Source organism: Phacochoerus africanus, chromosome 8 (assembly GCF_016906955.1).
Source record: "Phacochoerus africanus isolate WHEZ1 chromosome 8, ROS_Pafr_v1, whole genome shotgun sequence".
In the NCBI taxonomy this organism is placed as follows: domain Eukaryota; kingdom Metazoa; phylum Chordata; class Mammalia; order Artiodactyla; family Suidae; genus Phacochoerus; species Phacochoerus africanus.
The window spans coordinates 135,628,935-135,651,019 of NC_062551.1; the positions used below are offsets into that span (position 1 = coordinate 135,628,935).

General features: G+C 34.6%; 1 protein-coding gene across 1 annotated transcript in view; it reads left to right on the plus strand.

Moving 5' to 3' along the window:
• The window catches only part of PIGK (phosphatidylinositol glycan anchor biosynthesis class K), a 117,554-nt gene that overhangs the window by 55,446 nt on the left and 40,023 nt on the right, over window positions 1-22,085 (plus strand). The window contains exon 10 of the mRNA XM_047794363.1: window positions 19,858-19,942. Within this exon, the coding sequence (XP_047650319.1) occupies window positions 19,858-19,942 (85 nt within the window). The remainder of the gene's footprint in view (window positions 1-19,857; window positions 19,943-22,085) is intronic.

Genomic DNA, 22,085 nt, shown 5'->3' on the forward strand with positions numbered 1-22,085 from the left:
TACGGAATTTTGGTTGCGAAGTAGGTAAATCTGCAGGATCTTTTGAACTGTTGCTCTTCTGGCATGTTTTTCAAAATTAATTTACATGTCATTAAATACCTTAGTCAAGAAATTTGGAGTTCCCATCGTGGCTCAGTGGTTAATGAATCTGACTAGGAACCATGAGGTTGAGGGTTCGATCCCTGGCCTTGCTCAGTGGGTTAAGGATCTGGCGTTGCTGTGAGCTGTGGTGTAGGTTGCAGACATGGCTCGGATCCCACGTTGCTGTGTCTCTGGCGTAGGCTGGTGGCTACAGCTCTGATTTGACCCCTAGCCTGGGAACCTCCATATGCCGCAGGTATGGCCCTAAAAAGACAACAAAAAAAAGAAAAAGAAATTAAAGGGTCAGAAAAACTCAAGATGTGTCTGGGAAGATTATAATTAATTAGTAATAAAGATAAAGCAGTTCTTATTTATAATTTATCAGTGAGAAAACTGGATTCAACTTTTTAAAAAATTTATATGTAGCACTAGAGGGTTGTGGCTGTTAGGTAAATCAAGAGGCAGAATACATTTATATTAGCAATATACTTCTGCAGTCTCATTTCAGAAGTTGCCATTTTTGTTGAAGTTATGGTGTGCCTTGTTACATGGTTCTCAAATATTCTACAGGTGAAGTATTGCCCAATTGTTTCTTCCAGTGCGTGATAGAAGTTTTAAGGCAATCTGGAGTTCCCATTGTGGCTCAGCAGTTAACAAATCTGACTAGCATCTTGAGGATGCATGTTCGATCCCTGGCCTTGCTTAGTGGGTTAAGGATCTGGCGTTTCCGTGAGGTGTGGTATAGGTTGCAGATGCGGCTTGGATCCTGTGTTACTGTGGCTGTGGCATAGGCTTGCAGCTCCGATTCAACTCATAGCCTGGGAACTTCCATATGCTGTGGGTGTGGCCCTTACAAGCAAAAAAAAAAAAAAAGAAACTTTAAGGCAATCTGTTACAGGTAGAAAGAGTATGGCAGTGAATGGACTCATATTCAAGTTTTAGTTTGATTTCTGGCTTTATGTCTTGAGACATATTACTTAATCTCTCTTTAACTCAGCGAGGTGCCCTACTTTCTGCCTTTAGAGTTGTTTTCGGGATTCGGGATAATGTATATAAAATGAGCACACTTTGTCAATGCCTTTTTAAGAGCGTGCCATGTAAAACTCATCACAGCAATACTGATATCTCTCCTCCAGTGTAGGAGATACAGTGGAAGCATTACCATCTTTATTTGGTGTACGTAGGTCTAGGTATATGGCTTGATTTGCATTTTTATCAGCCATGCCACATGTTGCCTGTTCTGACAGGAACTCCTGTGAAGTTGGCCTTCCTATACTTACTCATGTAGTTGATTTTCAGAAAACTCTATTTTAGACCTGATGCTTATTTAGTTGAATTTTTATCTTACAAGTAATTGTCTTAAAAGTACTAGTTCGTTATTGTACCCGATCAGTCTTTTAGAATACTCATTCTGATATTATGATGTTAGGTTAAACTATCTGTAGGTTTTATTGTGGGAGGGGGGGAATGAACCTAATGAGGGACAGGGCTAGGAAGTCTTCCTAGAACATTCTTTGTGATTGATATCAATTTGGACACAGCTGTTACATTTATTAAACTACTGTAATTTTTCTCAGGGGTAATGGATGATTTGAAACTTCATGACAATTTTTTTTTAATAAAGCCAGACTGTACTCTAAAGCAGCAATAAATTCATTTATGAGACTCTTCACTAAGTTACTATACCTTAGTAAATATTATTTAAAGTATATTTTTCTATAAATGTAGTAGAAAAATTCCTACAAGGTGGAAGGTAATTAAGAACTCTTATTTCAAAATTGATTTTCTCTTAAAAATAAAAAAGTAGGAGACTAAAAAAATCATATTTGGTTTTTGACCATGTCTTAGTAATATAAATAGTACTTTAATATTAATGTGAGAAAGGGAACATATTATGTTTCTTCATGAAACAAACATTTATTGGCTATTTTCATTTGAGCTACAGATGACATTTATCTATCCAACATTGACTAATTGCATTACTGTCCATCTTTTTCTGTTTGAAATTCAGGTATCCAGAGTTGTTGTCATATCCAGTATATTCCATACTTGGCACTTTGTTTAGTTTGGTGAAATTGTTGCATATTATTCTGGAAGTACTTTCACTACGAGAAGCATGCAGTTAACACTGGACTCTTTTTTCCCTGAGATTGATCAATCTCATTTTAACTTCCTTTCTTTGTTCTTCATCTGATGGGATCAGCTTCTAATGTTAATTAATACTTTCCCGTATGATTTCTCAAAAGTGAAAAACAAATGAAAATTAAGGAGATAGAAAAGTTCAAAGGATATGCTCTCAGAATACCTGAAATTTGTCACATGATACCTAGTACATGTCAGTGCATGCTGACCGAGAAGTACTTTGCACCACACTGTGTAATAGTAGATCTAGTTTAAATGGTCCGAATGACTTTGCAGGTCAGTGGGCAATTTCAATTGGGTTGTATTAAAATTAGTGTTTATTTATTCATGCCAAATTTATGTTTATTTAGAGTATGTATCTTGAGAGTTGGCGTATTTTAGATTTCCATGAGGTGACTTAAGTCCGCATGCTTCAGGAGAGTATTTTGCACTTTTCCCTTAAGCTACTGAGACAGATAATAATGAGGTATATGGCTAGACATTAATTATTAGTATAGTCATCTTGTAACTTAGAGATTCCACCCTCAGTTTCTGTTACTTGCAGTCAGGAACTGTTAACTGCTCTAATTGCTTTGCATAAACATGATGTATACATTTAAAATCTTGTATCCAGTGTTGAAGAAAGCTCTAACTTATGCTTAACAAATAACTAATATTCATAATGTTGTCTCTTTAGTATGCTAAAACATGGTAATACGTATCTTCTAAATTAATGAAAATGATTAAAATATATCTTGTATGGTTTTAATGTTAAGGATAGTTTTTTCCCTTACTCTTTGAAAATCACACACAATAAGACCTTAAGTGTCACCAAATTAGGTAACTTTTAGTAATAAAGAATACATGAAAGTTGCCAGTGAGTTGGCTCTGAATAGGAGAAATTCCATTTTTACCTTAGATGTAGAAATACAACTTGACTTTAAAGGCCTTCGGCATTCATAGTTTGAAATTTCATTTCTCAATAAAAGAATACCCTGTAATGTTCAGAATTAGATATAACATTGCACTTTTTCCAGAACAAGAAATTAATATAAATGAGTTAGAGAGGTGGTTTGAAGTTATTGAAACTAATAATAAGGAACAATCATTTGACTTCACTTTTGAAATTGTTGCTGACTAGATTTTTCTGAAAAGCTCTTCTGTTATAAAAAACCTGGATGCTCTATAAATTGCTAAAAAATCACTTTTAAACATGTAACTGAACTACCAAAAAAGTAGTTGCATGGAGACAGACGCCATTGTTTGATGAAATGCCATTTCTGGCTTTTCCCAGGTTGAACTGGAACTGGTAGCACCTCCTTATTCAGGAAAAGGGTCTGCATACATTCAACTTCCAGTAATGTTTTTAGTCAGTCACAGCTGGTGTTCCAAACATGCATCTTCTCTAAGCAGTTGGCAATAAGCTCAGACTCTTTGTCTCCCCTAGCAAGGGCTGCTTAGCTTTACTGTAAGTAAGTGTCAGTGGGTGAGGTCCCTCTTCTAGAGCCAATCCTTTTTTTTTAGGGCCACACCTGTGGCGCATGAAAGTTCCCAGGCTAGGGGTTGAATTAGAGCTGTAGATGGCCAGCCTACGTCACAGCCACAGCAACACAGGATCCGAGCCGCGTCTCTGTGACTTACACCACAGCTCACAACAACACTGGGTCTTTAACCCACTGAGCGAGCCCAGAGATTGAACCCATGTCCTCATAGATATTAGTCAGATTTGTTACCGCTGAGCCAAAATGGGAACTCCCTCCTAGAGCCAATCCTAGATGTGTCCACCTGCACCCTAATCCAAACACGCCTTTACAGAGGACCATGTGCTTTATCCTACTGCAGGATATATATTTTTTAATCTGCGAGGCAGAAAGTGTTTGTTAGCAAGAGCCCATTGCTGAACAGTGGCTTTCAGTAGAAAGCTCTACTTTCTTCAGTAATAGGGAAATCTCTTGTGAAAAATGTCGAAGGAGCTAAAATCCAAGCAGTAAGTAAACATACAAGGTAAGCCTTCCTATAATTACTGCTATAGAAATCTAGAGCTTTGAGTTAGAATGGCTTTGTGTGAGGGTCAAGACAAAAGCTCTGGATCCATTTGTAGATAGTTGGGCTTAAGAAAGTAACTGTAGGTTAAAATTGGTTATCCAACCAAACTGTTGTTAAAGAATGAACAAAAATAAGGACATCTTTACAAGTAGAAAAACTGAGAGTATTTTCCATCAATACATACTTACTTAAACAACATCTAAAGGGATCATTTCTTGAAGAAAACAAAGGGGCCAGAAGAAAGAGGTCTAATTACAAGGAAGAATGCTGAGCTCACAAATGAATGAAAATATGAGTAAATTTAAGCAAAAACTAAGAATATTTTATAATTATGATAATGGGATGATGATAATTTTTTGGGGGGAGTAAGATACATCAAAGTACTAATGTATCTAATAGCATTATTTCTACATAATAGTATTATGTAGAAAGGAGAGGAAGTCATTGGTTCTGAAATATTCAGAGGTTTTTTTCAGTGGTGGGGGGGAGGAGGAGTAAGTTGTAGTAGCTTTAGATAGCAAGGTTAGTATGCATTTTACATTTTGAGAATGACCACTAAATGACTAGAAGTAGAAGAAATAGAAAAAAAATAGTACAGGAGAAAAAAATGTAATCAAAATCAGCGAGGAGGCAGCCAAAGAATGAAGGTGAATCAGAAAAAAACAAGAGTAAAAAAGTATGAAGACATAATTATGTTGCTTGCAACAGTAAGTGAATTAATCTTAGTTTAAAACAGAGACCATATTAGGAATCAGATAAATCTAACTATAGACAGAAAACATAATGACATTAAATACTGAAAATAAAAGCATTACCAAGCAACTGCTAACCAGAGAAAGCTTGTATAGTTGTATTAATATCAAGTAAAATAGACTTCAGGAAAGGACTTTACCAAGCATAATGAGAGCAACTAATGGTAAAAGGTTTAACTCATCAGAAAGATAAAAACATGTTAAACTTTTAATTACCTAATAACATAGTCACAATATATTTTTTAAAACTTTACATGCTCAATAAAGAGCTTTTAAAAAGTTTGATAAATTATAATAGAAGATTTTGGTATCACATTATCAGAAACTGATTAAAGATTCTCTCAAATGTTTTGAAACTGAAGATGTGAGCAACATGATTAACTGATGGATTCAACATTAGAAAATAAACATTCTTCAAAGTCCAAATGTAATACTTTAATTAATTGACCCATATTTGGCCAAAAAAAAAGCATATCTTAACAACTATAAAGTATTTGGAATCTTATGGAGCATTTTTTTTTTGTTCACAATAGAATTGTTATAATCAATAGCAAAAAAATTATGTATTTTGTTATTTAAAAAAATATAGAGAGAAGTTTTAAAACACACTTGAGTTATTCTTGAAATAAATAAAATAACAATGGAAATTTTAAAAATACTTAGAACTGAGTGATAGTGAATATTTTTAATATCAAAAGTGGCAGGATATAAGTTCTGATTCCAGAATAATGAAATAATTTGCAATAGGCTTATGATCCCAAAGAACAACTAGAAAAGCCAGATAGAAATAATATTTTTAAAGACATCAGAGAAATACAGAAGCAAAGTGGACTGAGGAGGTATATTTGGGAAAACTTCTCAGAGATGAACTGAAAATCTGTAGCCACTTTTCTATCAGTTACTGATTCTGAGAGTAGGCTGAAGGTTGAGAATCTGGGTTTGGCAGTGGGTCATTGCTTGTGGATAGGAAAACCAGCAAAAATTTTGGTGATTGTACGAGGCTAGAGTGAAACAGCTGTCACTCAGTCAAAAGCCAGTTTCCTTTTCAAGATTTTGCCAAATTCTGAAACTAAGGGAAAGCTAACTGCTAAGCCGAAAATCTCTCAATTCCAGAGCTGAATTTATTAGACTTATAATTCTGAAAAGATAAAATCTTCGGTGTGTGAGTCCCAGAAGAACATGGTGGGTGAGGGTTGATGCTCCTGGAGATGGTGGTGAACTGACAATGACAATTTCTAGTGATTTTCATCTTTGGTATACTTCCTAATTCTGGGTACAGTAAGAGCAAAGATCAGCAAACTGCAGCCCAAGGGCCAAATCTGGCCCATTGCCTATTTTGTAAATAAAGGTTTTTTTTGTTTGTTTTGTTTTTTTCCCAAATAGCCACATTCATCCCTTTATTCATTTGCATATTGTTTTTGGTTGTGTTCATACTATAATAGTAGAGTTGAGTACTTCTGACAGAGACTGTATGGCCAGAGAGCGTAAGATCGTTATTACTCTCTGGCCTTTTAGAGAAATAAGTTGTTTACTTGCATACTAGAGGAATCTGGGCTTAGCCTCAGATAGAGGGTCACTGATGAGGACAGAGTGACCATTATGGCCTGAGGCAATCCTGTGGAGCTCGAATGCCTAACTCTGAAGCTATTCAGGACAACAGGACAAAAATCTAAGCCAGAAACCTTGCAAAGTGGACTTTGCACAGTGGACAGTTCTCTCTTTTGAGGGGACAAAGATCTGCTAGGCTTCAATTTAAAACTCTGAAGGGCCTCACTGTAGCAATAGGGGCAAATTAAAGATTGAATGGATTTTATCAAAAATTGTAAGGCAGTCTTAATTCAGCTCAGTCTCTGATGGAATGGAAGTAATCAGACCACTACTCTCTATAAACGCCTAATAGAAGAAAGTGGATTTTCTCAGATGGAAAATAGCGATTCTAGTAGGTTTTTTTTTTCTCCTTTAAATATGTATGCGGTGTCCTGTACACAATCAATCAATAATTACTAGGTGCATAAAAAGGATATTATGAACATGTTACCAAGAGAAAGACAAAAATGAAACAACATGGAAGCAGACCTGCAAGTGGTTCAGAACTTGGAGTTAGTAGAAAAGAAACTTACAATATATGTTTTAGTATGTTCAAGAAAATAGGAAAAATACCTTGAAAATAGATGAAAAGATAGGAAAATCACCAGAGGATATGAATATATATATAAAATAATGAAGTGAACATTCTAGAATTGAAAAACATAGTATCTGGATTGAAGAATTCAATGAATGGTTTAACATCACATTGGGTATATCAGAAGACAGCATTATGTGTTTGAAGACAATTCAATAGAAAAAAATCCAAAGAATGAAAGAAATGACCAGAAAAGAGAGTAAGGGATATTATTAGATACAGTAAAATTCTGTAATGTGTGTGAATAATGTTTAAACTATAGCACAGATTGAAAATAAGAAAGAAGCAGTACATAAAGAGATAAGGAGCAAAACTAATGAAACACATCAAACCATAGATTCAATTAATTCAGCTAATTCCAAGCAGGATGAATGCAGCAGGAACCACAACTTGGCACATCATAGTCAAAATGCTGAAAATTCATAGACGGAGAAGAATCTTAAAAGCCCACCAGAGAAGAAAAGGCACGTCACCTTTAATACTGACATAAACAGTGAAAGAATAAAACAATAAAATAACATGTTTAAAGTGCTGAAAGGAAGAAAACTTCTAACCTGTAATTCTATATTCAGCAAAAATATCTTACAAAAAAGAAGGTGAAATAAAGACGTTTTCAGACAAACGAAACAATTTGTTGCCAGTGCACCTGAACTGAAATGAAAACTGAATAGAATTTCTCAGCCGGAAGTAAAATGATCCTAATGGGAAACAAATTCAGTAAGGAATGACGAGAACCAGAATAGGTAAATATATCATTTAAGATCATTGAATATTGATAGGACAAAAACCAAATAAAAACAGTGTCTTGTTGAGTTAAACAGTATTTGTAGAATTAAAATATATGACTATAACAATGCAAAAGGCAGAGGGATAAATGAAAACAAAGTGTTGCAAAATACTGTTACTGGAGAAATGGTCAATGTGATCCATTTGATTAGGTTAATAAGTCAAAGCTGGATGTTAAATTAATATCCAATGCAACTATTATAATGTAAATGTACGTATAACTTCCATGTTAATAAAGAAAAAGGAGGAATCATAAAATATTAACTCAAAAGAAAAACGGAAAGAAAAAGAAACATCAAATAGATGGAATCTAGAAAAATCCAGTTATATCAGTTATTAAATTAAATATAGTTGGACTAAAAATCCTCTCTGAAAGAGTAAGATGGCCCTACTAAATTCAAAAGGAGTTCCCATTGTGGCTCAGCAGTAACGAACCCAACTAGTATCCATGAGGACTCAGGTTCAATCCCTGGCCCTGCTCAGTGGGTTAAATGATCTGGCATTGCTGTGAGCTGTGGTGTCGCAGACGCAGCCCAAATTCTGCATTGCTGTGGCTGTGGTGCAGGCTGGCAGCTGTAGCTCCTATTTGACCCCTAGCCTGGGAACCTACATCTGCTGTAAAAAGACAAAAATAAATGAATAAACTCAAAACCCCAAAATGTGCTACTAACATATTTAATGTAAGGTACAGAAATCACTTCGAATATGGCTAAAGACATACTTAGAAAGGATTTAGGGAAAAATAAATAAAATAAATAAATTAATCCTTCAAGTAAAAGAATTTGCTTTATTTTCATTTGTAAAAAATACGTACCCTCTCCCAACAAACTTCAAACAAGCAGGAGGCTTAGATGCTTTTTACCCTATGACTTTTACCAAACAGGTGGAGTGACATATGAACAAAATATAGAAAGCAAGCTACCTAACCCATTTGATGGGACTAAATAATTTTGAAACCAAAATTAAGCAAGGAGAGTATGAAAAAATAATAGAGCCAACCTTATTTATGATCACAGATATACAAATCTTAAATGAAAATCCAAATCAAATCCAGTAATGTAAAAATAAAAATATTTTATGACCAAATAGCAGTTATCTTAAAATTGCAGGAATAATTTAGGATTAGACAATATATTAATGTATTTCATAGTATCATTGAATTAAATGAGAAATATTTTGTAATTGTTTCAGTAGATGCAGAGAAAGCATCTGATTAAAATTCATCAATCATTAGTGGTGAAAAAAGCAACGTGGCTTAGCAAACTAGAAATAAAAGGGAGCTGCCTTGACTTAATAAAGGCCATGTATCTAAAGCCAGCAGCAAACATTGTACTTTAGGGTAAATCTTTTAGAAGCATCTTGATGAAGGTCAAATGAGATATTTTCATCTATTCGTAATTACACAAGAAATGCCAACTAATGCAAGAAGACAAGGGAAAGAATAGGAAGTATAAGAATCAGGAAGAGACAAATTTTCCCTGTTTTTTGTTTGTTTGTTTGTTTTTTGTTTTTATAGACCATGTAATAGAATATCTAAGAGAATCTACCATTTAATAATTATTAAACTTAATAAAAGTTGGGAAATAAGAGTGGGGAAAGATGTCCTGCTAACCAAAGCATAGCTCATAAAAGAAAAGATTGATAAAGCTTATTGTAGCAAAATTAAAATATCATATAGTTAAAAAAATTACAAAAAGAGAACAGAACGTCTGAATTAAATTATTTATAACATCTCTGTCAAAGAAGTTCTATCCAGGTTATGTAAGTAACTGCACTTACATAACTTTTTTTTTTAAATCAAACAATTTTTTGATTAAAAAAAAAAAAAGACACCCAACAGAAAAATGATCAAAGGAAATACAATTTGGAAAAGAAGAAAGATTCATGTTCACTGACCATTCAAAAAGAAAATGGAAATTAAAACAATGAGATACTCTTTCTTGTAAAAAATTAAGTGATGATGAGGGAAACGGAAACTTCCACATTTCTGATGGCAGTGTAAATTGATACCGGCCCTTTGGATAGTAATTTGGTTGTTTCTCGCAAAATTTAAAATGAGCATGCATGCGTTATGACCTGTAAGTCCACTTCTAAATAATTACTCTGGAACAGAGGTTGGCAAACTTTTTGGTTAAAAGGCCAGATGGTAAGTATTTTAGCCCTTGTAGGTCCTATGGTAGGTCTTATGGTCTCAGTTGCAAATACTTTGCTTTGTAGTGCAAAAGCAGTCAGAGGTAATACATTAACAGTGAATGAATATTTTCTCAGGTCAGTCTCCCAAAGCGATAGAAATAAGAGCAAAAACAAACCAATGGGACCTAATCAAACTGAAAAGCTTTTGCACGCAAAGGAAACCCAAAAGAAAACAAAAAGACAACTTATAGAATGGGAGAAAATAGTGTCAAATGATGCAACGGACAAGGGCTTAATCTCTAGAATATATAAGCAACTTACACAACTCAACAGCAAAAAAGCCAATCAACCAATGGAAAAATGCGCAAAAGATCTGAATAGACTGTTCTCCAAGGAAGATATACAGATGGCCAGCAAACACATGAAAAAATGCTCAACATTGCTGATTATAAGAGAAATGCAAATTAAAACAACCATGAGATACCACCTCACACCAGTCAGAATGGCCATCTTTAATAAGTCCCCAAATAAGAAATGTTGGAGGGGTTGTGGAGAAAAGGGAACCCTCCTGCACTGTTGGTGGGAATGTAAACTGGTACAGCCACTATGGAGAACAGTTTGGAGATACCTTAGAAACCTATACATAGAACTTCCATATGACCCTGCAATCCCACTCTTGGGCATATATCCAGACAAAACTCTACTTAAAAGAGACACATGCACCCGCATGTTCACTGCAGCACTATTCACAATAGCCAGGACATGGAAACAACCCAAATGTCCATCAACAGAGGATTGGATTCGGAAGAGGTGGTATATATACACAATGGAATACTACTCAGCCATAAAAAGAATGCCATAATGCCATTTGCAGCAACACGGATGGAGCTAGAGAATCTCATCCTGAGTGAAATGAGCCAGAAGACAAAGACAAATACCATATGATATCACTTATAACTGGAATCTAATATCCAGCACAAATGAACATCTCCACAGAAAAGAAAATCATGGACTTGGAAAATAGACTTGTGGCTGTCTGATGGGAGAGGGAGGGAGTGGGAGGGATCGGGAGCTTGGGCTTATCAGACACAATTTAGAATAGATTTACAAGGAGATCCTGCTGAGTAGCATTGAGAACTATGTCTAGATACTTATATTGCAACAGACAAAGGGTGGGGAAAAAATGTATGCATGTAAGGATAACTTGATCCCCTTACTGTACAGTGGGAAAAAAAAAATAAATTTAAATAAAAAAAAACAGTGAATGGGTTCAAGTGAAAGTTTACTTACAGACACTAAAATTTCAATTTTATATATTTGATTTTTCATGAAATACCATTTTTCTCTTTGATTTGTTTTTTCAGCCATTTAAAAAATATAAAAACCATTCTTACCTCAGAGGACATATAGAAGCAGGTGACAGGCCAGATTTGACTGTTATAGTTCATCCCTGTTAGAGAACATCTCTTGCACATGTAGACAAAGTAGCCTGGAAGGATATTTTTTGTAACATTATTTCTAATAATAAATAATTGAAGGCAAATGTCCTTCCATAATGGAATGTCTAAGTAGAATGGAGCATTTTCATACTATACCATTTAGCTATTAATAGTAATGAACTGGATTGGTAATCATATTGAGTACATGGATCTCAAAAACATGTTAAATGAAAAAAAAAGTGGCTGAATTATACATAGTATATGTATCTTATTATTTTTCCATTTCTGTTTTTATTTATATATATAAATGACATATAGCATTATATATGTTTAAGGCATATAGCATAATAATTTGACTTTTTTCATCATGAAATGATTACCACAATATTTAGTGAACATCTGTCATCTCCTATAGATATAAAATAATAGAAAAAAAATATTTTAATAAATACACGAGAGTGTGAGAACTCAGGATTTACTCTCTTAAGAGCTTTTATAACACAGCAGTGTTAATTACATTAATCTCATTTTACATTACATCTCTAGTACTTCTTTATCTTAAAACTGGAAGTTTATACCTTTGGACCACCTTCATCCAATTCCCCCACTCTCCACTCCCTAGTCTCTGGTAATCACAAATCTGATTGCTTTTTCTATGAGTTTGTTAGTTGACCTATAACACTGTGTTAATTCCTGGTGCACAACATAGTAATTTGATATTTCTATGCATTACAAAATGGTTACCACAATTAGTCTACTTACCATCCGTCACCATACAAAGATATTCCGTTGTTATTCACTGTATTTCCCACTTTATACATTTAATCCCTGTGACTCATCCCTGGAGGTTTATATCTCTTAATCCCCTTCATCTATTTCACTCATCCCCCATACCTCCTACACTCTGGCACCCCCCTATTTGTTCTCTGTCTGTACCCATGACTTTGTTTCTCCTTCATTATGTTTGTGCATTTGTTTTTGCTTTTTAGATTTCATGTGTAACTGAAATCACATACAGTATTTGTCTTTCTCTGTTTGACTTTTCTTAGCGTAATACCTTCCAGGTTCATCCTTCGATGTTATAGTAAATGGCAAGATTTTATTCTTTTTTATGGCTGAGTAATATTTCATTTGTGTGTGTGTGTGTGTGTGTGTGTGTGTGTTGTGTACCACGTCTTCTTTGTCCGTTCATCTATCTTAGCTGTTGTAAACAATGCGCCAATGGACATAGAAGTGCATGTGTCATTTTGAATTAGTATTTTTGTTTTCTTCCAATAAATACCCAGAAGTGGAATTGCCGGATTGTGTGGTACTTCCATTTTCATTTTTCTGAGAAACCTTCCTCCTGTTTTCCATAGTGGCTGCATCAATTTACATTCCTACCAACAGTGCACCAGTTTCCTTTTCTCCACATCCTCACCAGTACTTATTTGTTGTCTTTTTGATAATAGCCATTCTGACAGATGTGAAGGGATATCTCATTGTGGTTTTGATTTACATTTCCCTCATGGTTAGTGTGATGGTGAGCATCTTTTCATGTGTCTGTTGGCCGTCTGTCTTCTTTAGAAAAAATTTCTATTCAAATCCTCCCCCCATTTTTTTTAATAGGGTTGTTTGTTTTTACGCTATTGAGTTATATGAGTTCTTCATCTATTTTGTATATATTTATATATTTTCTTTGTATATATTTGTATATAGAATATAATTTATCAATGAATCTTTATGGATATCTTCATATTTCATGTATAAATATATATGTAAGCAAAATAAAATGAATAGAACTATATATATATATATATAAGTTATACATTATATACTAACTTATATGTACCTACTAGAGTGCCTAATACAGGGTAAGTGCTCAATAATTTTGTTAGGTTTTCCTCTGACTACCCACCACCACCAGTATTTTAGAATTGCCTTTGATTCTGCAAGATAGTTCTTTATATATGCAATTCACTGGTTATTAGAACTTTTGGAAAGCTTGCCTATAACTTCTAACAGAAAAGCAATCCTTCAGTGAGAACTAAGGCTTTATTTTCTGGGATTTTGATTTCTTGGGAGGTATTCTTTTTTAAATGGTATGTACATCTTGATACCTCACTGCAAGTTGATGGTAAATAAGATGCATTTTAGCAGTTGGGCACTAAATTAATCTAACCTTAATTCTCTTGGGAATTACATGTCTGGTCTCTACTTCAAATTATGTCTCTTTCCCCTGGCTCATCGTCCTCCTTGTACTTCTTCAGAGGAAGCAATAACAAGGTTATGTTTTAATATCTTTACTTGCAAGCTTTTAGTTTGACAATTAAAAAGAATGGTAATGCTGTGAGTTTTTTTTGGGGGGGGGATGATAGGGACTCTTATTTCAAGAAAGATGATGCATTAGATTGTTGTCTCATTTTTATATAACCTATCTTCAGAAAAATAATCTTTAGTGATTCTTGAGACATTTCTGGAGTTGTAATAGCATTTTGTGTTTGTCTCTATTGACTAATAAATTTGATGTTTTTTTCCCTTTAGAGTGTCCCTTAAACTTTCAGGAATGTCACAGGGCTCTCAGTTATCATGTATGTGTTCTCAATTATATGAATGCTTGGACATTTTTTTAAAATGCAGTTTAGGAGTGGAAAATTTTCTGTCCTTTTTTTTTTCCCCCAACAAGATTGTATTAAGAAATTAATTTGGTTTCTTTATATACTTTTAGTTTCAAATGATTCTATTAAGCTATCATGTTCAAGAAATTCCACTAACTTTGGCTAGCTTCTTGTTTTTGATATGTTTAGAGAATTTCTTCCTAATGATTTTGAATTATCCTACATCATATGCCTTGAATTATTATTGATCTACTTAATTTGTATTTGGCACAGCACTCTGTCTCTGTTTTCCTGTTCTTTTTGCTGGGTGTATTTCTAGTGTTTGAAAAAATCCTTTGGCTTTTGCCCCTGCCACAGTAAGCTAGGTCATTTTATACATGAATAATCTAATCTCAGTATGGCAATATAGAATAAAAACTTCACCTTTTCTGAATCAGAGATGACCTTATATATGACACAGTAAATAATTTTACTATATTATTTTAGGAGTGCTTGGATAGCACAGAGAAGGAAGAATTTTGAGGGCACTGAGCACCTGTGAAAGAGTGAAATGAATACAAAAGAAACAAGTGTTTGTAAACACTGACTTTACAGGCTTCAGAATTTTGCCAGCAGTATTTTATGTACTTATGCAGAGGATTTGGACAATATTTTAATTGTATTTTGATTTAAGATGGTAGCATCACCATGTTGAATCCAAAATCCTTCCATAGTAGGATTCCATTTCATTTATTATTGTTTTCTTCAAAAATGCAGGTTTTAAAAAAAATTGTAAAAGAAAGGAATTACAGCTTTGTGCATGCAGAAACTACTCCCTTGTAAAATTATTTAGGTAGAGATTCTTAGTAAAGGATCTTGGAAAGAGGGAATAGAAAAAGTGTATCCTGTTAGGAGGGACTCAAAATGCTAAATAAAAGGAGTAATGGGTGGCTCTAAGAAAGAGAACTTTACCATTTTGCAGGAGAAAAATGCCAGGTTCCCCTAGAAACCACATATAAACTGACATTAACTGAAATTTTCTCAATTTCTGAATTATACTATAAGCATGGATTACTTATGTGATCAGAACCCTAGCTACTAAAGATAGAAGAGATAGGGCTTAGAATGTGTGGGTGACCCTAGGTGACAGTCTTGGGAAAACATTAATTCTGAGGGAATGGAAGATACCTTCTAAGGAGAGTGGAAGGGTGTCTCTTGGAGACTTGGTAGTGAAGGAAAAGAAAGAAGCAGCTGAAGGTAAGGGTCCAAGGGAAATAAGATAAATGAAAAAAAAAGAGGCAAATTCTGTTCTCACCACTACCACTAAAAGTACTGTTTATTAAAGAAGCTACACTTCAGTATAGCCACAGAAGAGGAAGAGAGCTGTTTAACTGAGAGAAACCTAATAAGCCAGTTTAATCTCCATTATTCCTCACATCACATTATAGCTTACTAATGCTGATCCTGAAAAAAAAAAAAAAAAAAAACCAATACAAATAATTTTCAACGGAAAAAGAAGCCAGCATACAAAGTTACTGTAAGAAAACAAAAAATTAAAGCCAAACCTTCTCATACACACACACACACACACACACACACACACACACACACACACACACACACACACAGAGAGAGAGAGAGAATGAAAAGAAAAGCCAATAAATAGGAGAAGTAAGGCATGATACTTGAACACGAATAACCTGCATTAAACATTCAGTTTCATTATGAAAGGACAACATGGATCAGACACTCCAAAACTCATAGTTGAAATGGACAATCAATAGGAAGATGTATGAAATAGGAGCTGACTGAACTCTGGAAAGAAAATCAACAAAAAAAGATAATCATTTCAGAAATGAAAACTAAATTACAAGGTACCCCAGGGAAGGTAGATATTACCAAAAGTTCAGTAAGAGACATAAAGAATAGAAATGAATTAAGGGAGTTCCCGTCGTGGCGCAGTGGTTAACGAATCCGACTAGGAACCAGGAGGTTGCGGGTTCGGTCCCTGCCCTTGCTCAGTGGGTTAACGATCCGGCGTTGCCGTGAGCTGTGGTGTAGGTTGCAGACGCGGCTCGGATCCCAAGTTGCTGTGGCTCTGCCGTAGGCTGGCGGCTACAGCTCCGATTCAACCCCTAGCCTGGGAACCTCCATATGCCGCGGGAGCGGCCCAAGAAATAGCAACAACAACAACAAAAAAGACAAAAGACAAAAAAAAAAAGAAATGAATTAAGTCTACAAAATAAAACTGAAATAAAAAGATTAGAGAGAAAGTGATAGAGAAAATCCAATATATTTAGTTCAAGAACTTGAATTAGAAAAACAAATGGTAAATGAATAGAAATAATATTTAAAATTATAATAAACTTTTCTGAAATAAAAGATCTGAATTTCCATATTGAAAGGACTCCTATGTGCCTGGGAGAATTGATGGATCTAGAACGATTGACCTTTAGCTAGATCCTGTATCCTAGTATTAGACTTTAAAAGAAAAAGAAAAGACCATTGGGGCATCCCAGCCAAAAAATAATGAGTAATTTAAAATTAAAATAATTTAAATGGAAAGAAAACTTGACATCACACTTCTAGCAACATATAGAGCAAAAAATGATGGATACTTTCAAGAAATTCAAAATGAGTAATTTAATTTATTTTGAGTCATTATAAGGAAAATAAATGTGTCTGGAACTCTTCATAACAATTACTTGGCATTTTTTTAAGTCAAAGCAAATTGCTAGATTTCTAATATTTTTGTATCTTTTATATTGACTGAGGCATTTTATGAGTAAAATGAATTCCATTTTGTACACTGTTAACTTTATATTTTTGGAATAAACAATGCAGAGTTTTTCATATTTCTATTCTTAGAATTTGTTCAATCACTTAATCTGTGTTCATTTTTTTCAGCAGATATTTATTGAAATTTCTGATGCCTTAACAGGAGTCAAGGCAGTGGCAACAAACTGTACTGAGTGGTCAGATTTTCCCTCCACAGACACACAGTAAAAAAACCCACAAATATCCTTGACGAGGAAGGAAAACTTTTATTTGAATTATTTATCTTTTTATGATTGAGTTGTAATTTTTTTTTTTTTTGGTCTTTTTAGGGCCACAACTGCAGCATATAGAAGTTCCTGGGCTAGGAGTCCAATTGGACCTGCAGCTGCAGGCCTGCACCACAGCCACAGCAACGGGGGATCCGAGCTGGGTCTGTGACCTACACCACAGCTCACCAGAATGCCAGATCTTAACCCCTAAGCGAAGCCAGGTATTGAACCCATGTCTTCATGAATACTAGTCAGGTTCATTACTGCTCAGCCACAACAGGAACTCCCAAGTTGTAATACATTTTTGATACAAATCTTTTTTTCAGAGGAAGGTTTCCAAAAATTTTCTTCTAGTCTTTGGCGTTTTTTCACTTTCTTGATAGTGTCCTTTGAAGCACAAAAGTTTTAAATTTTGATAATACTCCATATATCACTTTTCTTTTTGTTGCCTGGTCTCTGTTTTATATACCTAGAAATGTAAATAGATATTCTTTTAACTGCATATTGTGAAATGTTTAAAAATAATGTGTGTTGTTTTTTTGGGTCAATAAATACTTATTTTTAATTGTGGTAAGATATACTGTATTAGTTTGTGAGGGCTGCCAAGACAAAGTACCACTGACTGACTAGCTTAAGCAACAGGAATTTATTCCCTCACAATTCTGGAAGCTAGAAGTCCAAGATCAAGGTGTTGACAGGATTGATTTCTTATAAATCCTCTTGCCTTGACTCATAAGTTGGTCAGATCTTCCCCTGATGTCTCCATATGGTCTTTACTTCTCTTTCTCTGTCTTTCTCTTCTTATAAAGATAGTATCATATTGGATTAGCATCTACCATAATGACTTCATTTAACCTTAATTACCTTTTAAAAGATCCTGTTTCCAATTACATTCCAAAGAACTCAAGGTTAGGGCTTCAATATATGAATTTTGAGGGGACACACTTCAGCCTATAGCATATTGAACACATAAAATTGACCATTCTAACTCCCTATTCTCCCCTCCTTTGACCCTGGCAACCATTGTTCCACTTTCTATAAAATAATGTTTTAAGACAGTTTTTTCATCATTAGTGAGAGTCTTCAAAGTTCTCCCAAATTTATTATTTTTACATTAACCAGCAAAGTATACACAGACTTTTATCTAGTGGAGAGGTTTTTTATTAAGCCACAGCAGCGTCAGATTTGAGCCCCACTGGCGACCTATACCACAGCTCATGGCAACGCTGGATCCTTAACCCAGTGAGTGAGGCCATTATCAAACCCTCATCCTCATGGATACTAGTTGGGTTCTTAATCTGTTGAGCCACAACATGAACTCCCTCTGCCTTTGTTGGGGGGAAAGAGCAGATTTCTCATCATCAGATTTCTTAACTACAGCCCTAGAGACTTATACTAGTCTTGTTTGATTATTTTTCAAGGTAATTCAAGTTTTTAGTTTTATAAATTTAAAGTTAATAGGTTGATGTGTAGTTTACAGGAAGAAAAAGTAAATGAAAGTTAAATGTGTTTATGTCTTACTGTTTTGAAATCTAATGTTTATTTGCTATTTTGAAAAGGGTCAGTAATTTTTAAAAACATTTTTTCTAATGCTCTTCATTTGGTGAGATTTTATTTTTTATTCCTGCTGTGCATTTCACTGTTTTACACTGTTAGGTATATGTTATGTCAACTTTGCATCTCATTGTAAATATAGGTATTAAAGAAAATATTTTTCACATAAAATAACTTCTCAGAGAGTATTGTTGTCTTCATTTTATTCATATATTCATTCAGCAAACATTTAGTCTTTATTATATGGTAAATATTGGATATACAAAGAAGAATAAGACATGGCTTTTGTCTTCAAGGAAGTAAAAAAATGTACCTAGATGGGTCTAAATAAATTATTATATTTGAAAAAAGAGTAAACAAAGGAATTGTGGATGGTCCAAAAACGAAATGTAATGGAGAAAATCGGAGAGTCATGGAACTGCAAGGCCCACTGACATATGACCCATAGCTGAAACAATAGACTCAGGCAGAGAAGGAGTTGCCAGAGATGAGGTTTGAAAGGTTGGAGCCCTGTTTTGAGGACCTTTAAATACCGTGATTAAAAAAAAACAACATACCCAGTGAACAGGGAGTTCCTAACATTTTTAAGTCTCAGAGTGAAAGACGGGATCTCAGACAATTAGCAGATGTTAGCTAGTCTTATAACGTAGTAATTAAATGGAATCTGAATGCATCTACAGTTAGGTCACTTAAAAATTATCATTAGGGAAGTTCCTGTTGTGGCTCAGTGAGTTAAGAACCCAACCATGTATGCCCAGGAGGATACAGGTTCTATCCCTGGCCTCCCTCAGTGGGTTCGGCATCTGGCCTTGCTACAGCTACAGAGTAGGTCGCAGCTATGGATGTGGCTCAGATCTGGCATTGCTGTGGCTGTGGTGTAGGCCGGCAGCTGCAGCTCTGATTTGACCCCTAGCCTGGGACCTTCCATATGCCACAAATGTGGCCCTAAAAAGAAAAATATATATGTATACTTAGGTAGTTTTTCATATATTATTAAGTACTGATTATTTCAAATTTTGAAATTATATATATTTTTAATGTTTCATATTTGGCTATTTAAATATTGGCATATTTAAATATTGGCATATTTTAAAATAGTGTTTACTGTAAACTTTATATTTTTTAATTTCTTTTTTCCAGCCATGAGAAAGCTGGAATGGATGAGGAACTAATGGAACCTCTGAAATATGCTGAACAACTTCCTGTAGCTCAGATAATACACCAGGTTTGCTTTTCATTTTATTCTTTTGAAAGAAACAAGATGTTTAATCTCTGAAAAGTAATTGCTTTTGTTAGGTTTTTCAGAATCAATGTGCTGTAGCTAAAAGGCAATCCAGGCCATCTATTCCTATTTAGACTCCACCTATTACAGTTGGAAGTCTCATTCAAAGCACAATATTAAAAGCTACTTGCTGTGTGACAGTAGAATTCTTGCTTATATAAAGTATAGGGTAGAATCAGAATTATCTTTTGTGCACTACTTAACAACAAGACTTAATTTCAGAAACCCTTCATTTCAACCACTGTATATGGTACTTGCTAGTGACAAAGAAAAAGAGCTGAAAAAATACCATTTGGGGTAATTTTTTGGAGTAGCTAAAATGAGAAAGCAATCTCTCCCTATTTCCTCTACCCCACTCTGTTATCAACTCTGATAAAGTGTAATTCTAAATGTCATGTTGGTAATTTTTTCATTTCCAATTATAATGACTCTATCATCCCTTCTACATAACTGTAATCTTAGAGAAGGCAGTGAGATAAGTTTTTGAACTTAGATTTTGTACTGTAATTTTGACAGCATATGAAGTCTGCAGTGCCAGGCCAGAATCTGAGAATTTTAAAAACAGTTTGTTGGTGAGAGTTATGGCCTTTAGATCTACCAGATTTTTCAGAAGTATAGATTATAAGAAATATTAAAAGCTCTTAAATGTCAGAATTTCTAAGAATTTTAATGAATTTTAATTATAATCATGGGTCTTTCCATATATCTTTGCTATCCAAAAGAATTTTTATTTAAAAGATATGGGTTGATTAGAAGAACTGCCAGGTTGAGCTTCTTAAAAGAAACAGGTTTTTACTTTAAAGTGTTGGTTGTATAGATTTTTTTCATTGACATTAAAATTGAAAATAAAATCTAAGGGAAAATTACAAAATCGGTCAGAATTTTGTCCCATTGTGTAGTGTATATGTGGTTGGTAATCAGGTCCAGTTTATATGTCAGGAATTCCCTGGCGTTGTCAGAGCTTAAATGACCTAACAGCCTGCAAATGTCACATTTAAAATTCTGTCTTCATGCCTGACTCTCAGCATAAATGAATTAAACAGCAGAGCAGGCAGCAAGTCAATATGTTCTTAACAGTAAGAGTGAGCAATGAAACAGTTTGTGGTTTGTTCAGAATAGGTAAATAGAATCTGCCCAGAACAGTTCACCTAGAAAAAAATTTGAAACAGGAAACAAGAATTAACCTTTAAGATGGTTGACTAGATGAAATGTCAGTCATGTTTTTATAGCTTGAATAAACCAATAAACTATGGTTTATGTAACAGCTGCATTTTGCTATTATACACCGTTTGAATTCAAAGATGAAAAATTTTGACCCTGGTGAAAATTTTTATGATGATCTTCTTGGCATTTTAAGAAGCTGTATTAATTTTAACACTGAGTTATAAAGATTATAATGAAATTTCTATAGTACCTGAATTTATAAAATTTCTGTTTTGACACTTGCATGATAGGGATTTCTTTTTATTTTTATTGAGTAAAATTAATCCTATTCTCAAGGGTTAACAAGGAAAGGTTATTGTTAAGCCAGACTCATATCTGTTCCTCTTGTTATTTCCCTTTGGAACTGTTACCATTGTCTATCCAAGTGATCTTTAAGAAACATACGAGTTAGGAGTTCCCTTCGTGGCGCAGTGGTTAACGAATCCGACTAGGAACCAGGAGGTTGCTGGTTCGGTCCCTGCCCTTGCTCAGTGGGTTAACGATCCGGCGTTGCAGTGAGCTGTGGTGTAGGTTGCAGACGCGGCTCGGATCCCGCGTTGCTGTGGCTCTGGCATAGGCCGGTGGCTACAGCTCCGATTAGACCCCTAGCCTGGGAATCTCCATATGCAGCGGAAGCGGCTCAATAAATAGCGAAAAAAAAAAAAAAAGAAACATACGAGTTATGTTGCCATAACTTCATTTGTAAGTTGATTATTTAGAAAGCAGTTTTTTCCCCTAAGAGAATAGTAATATATGTCGTATGTAAGTTGATTATTTGAAAGCAGTTTTTTCCCCTAAGAGAATAGTAATATATGTCGTAATTAGGTTCAGCCAATGCCACAAAGCATATTGGGAGTTCCCGTGTGGTCCAGCAGGTTAAGGA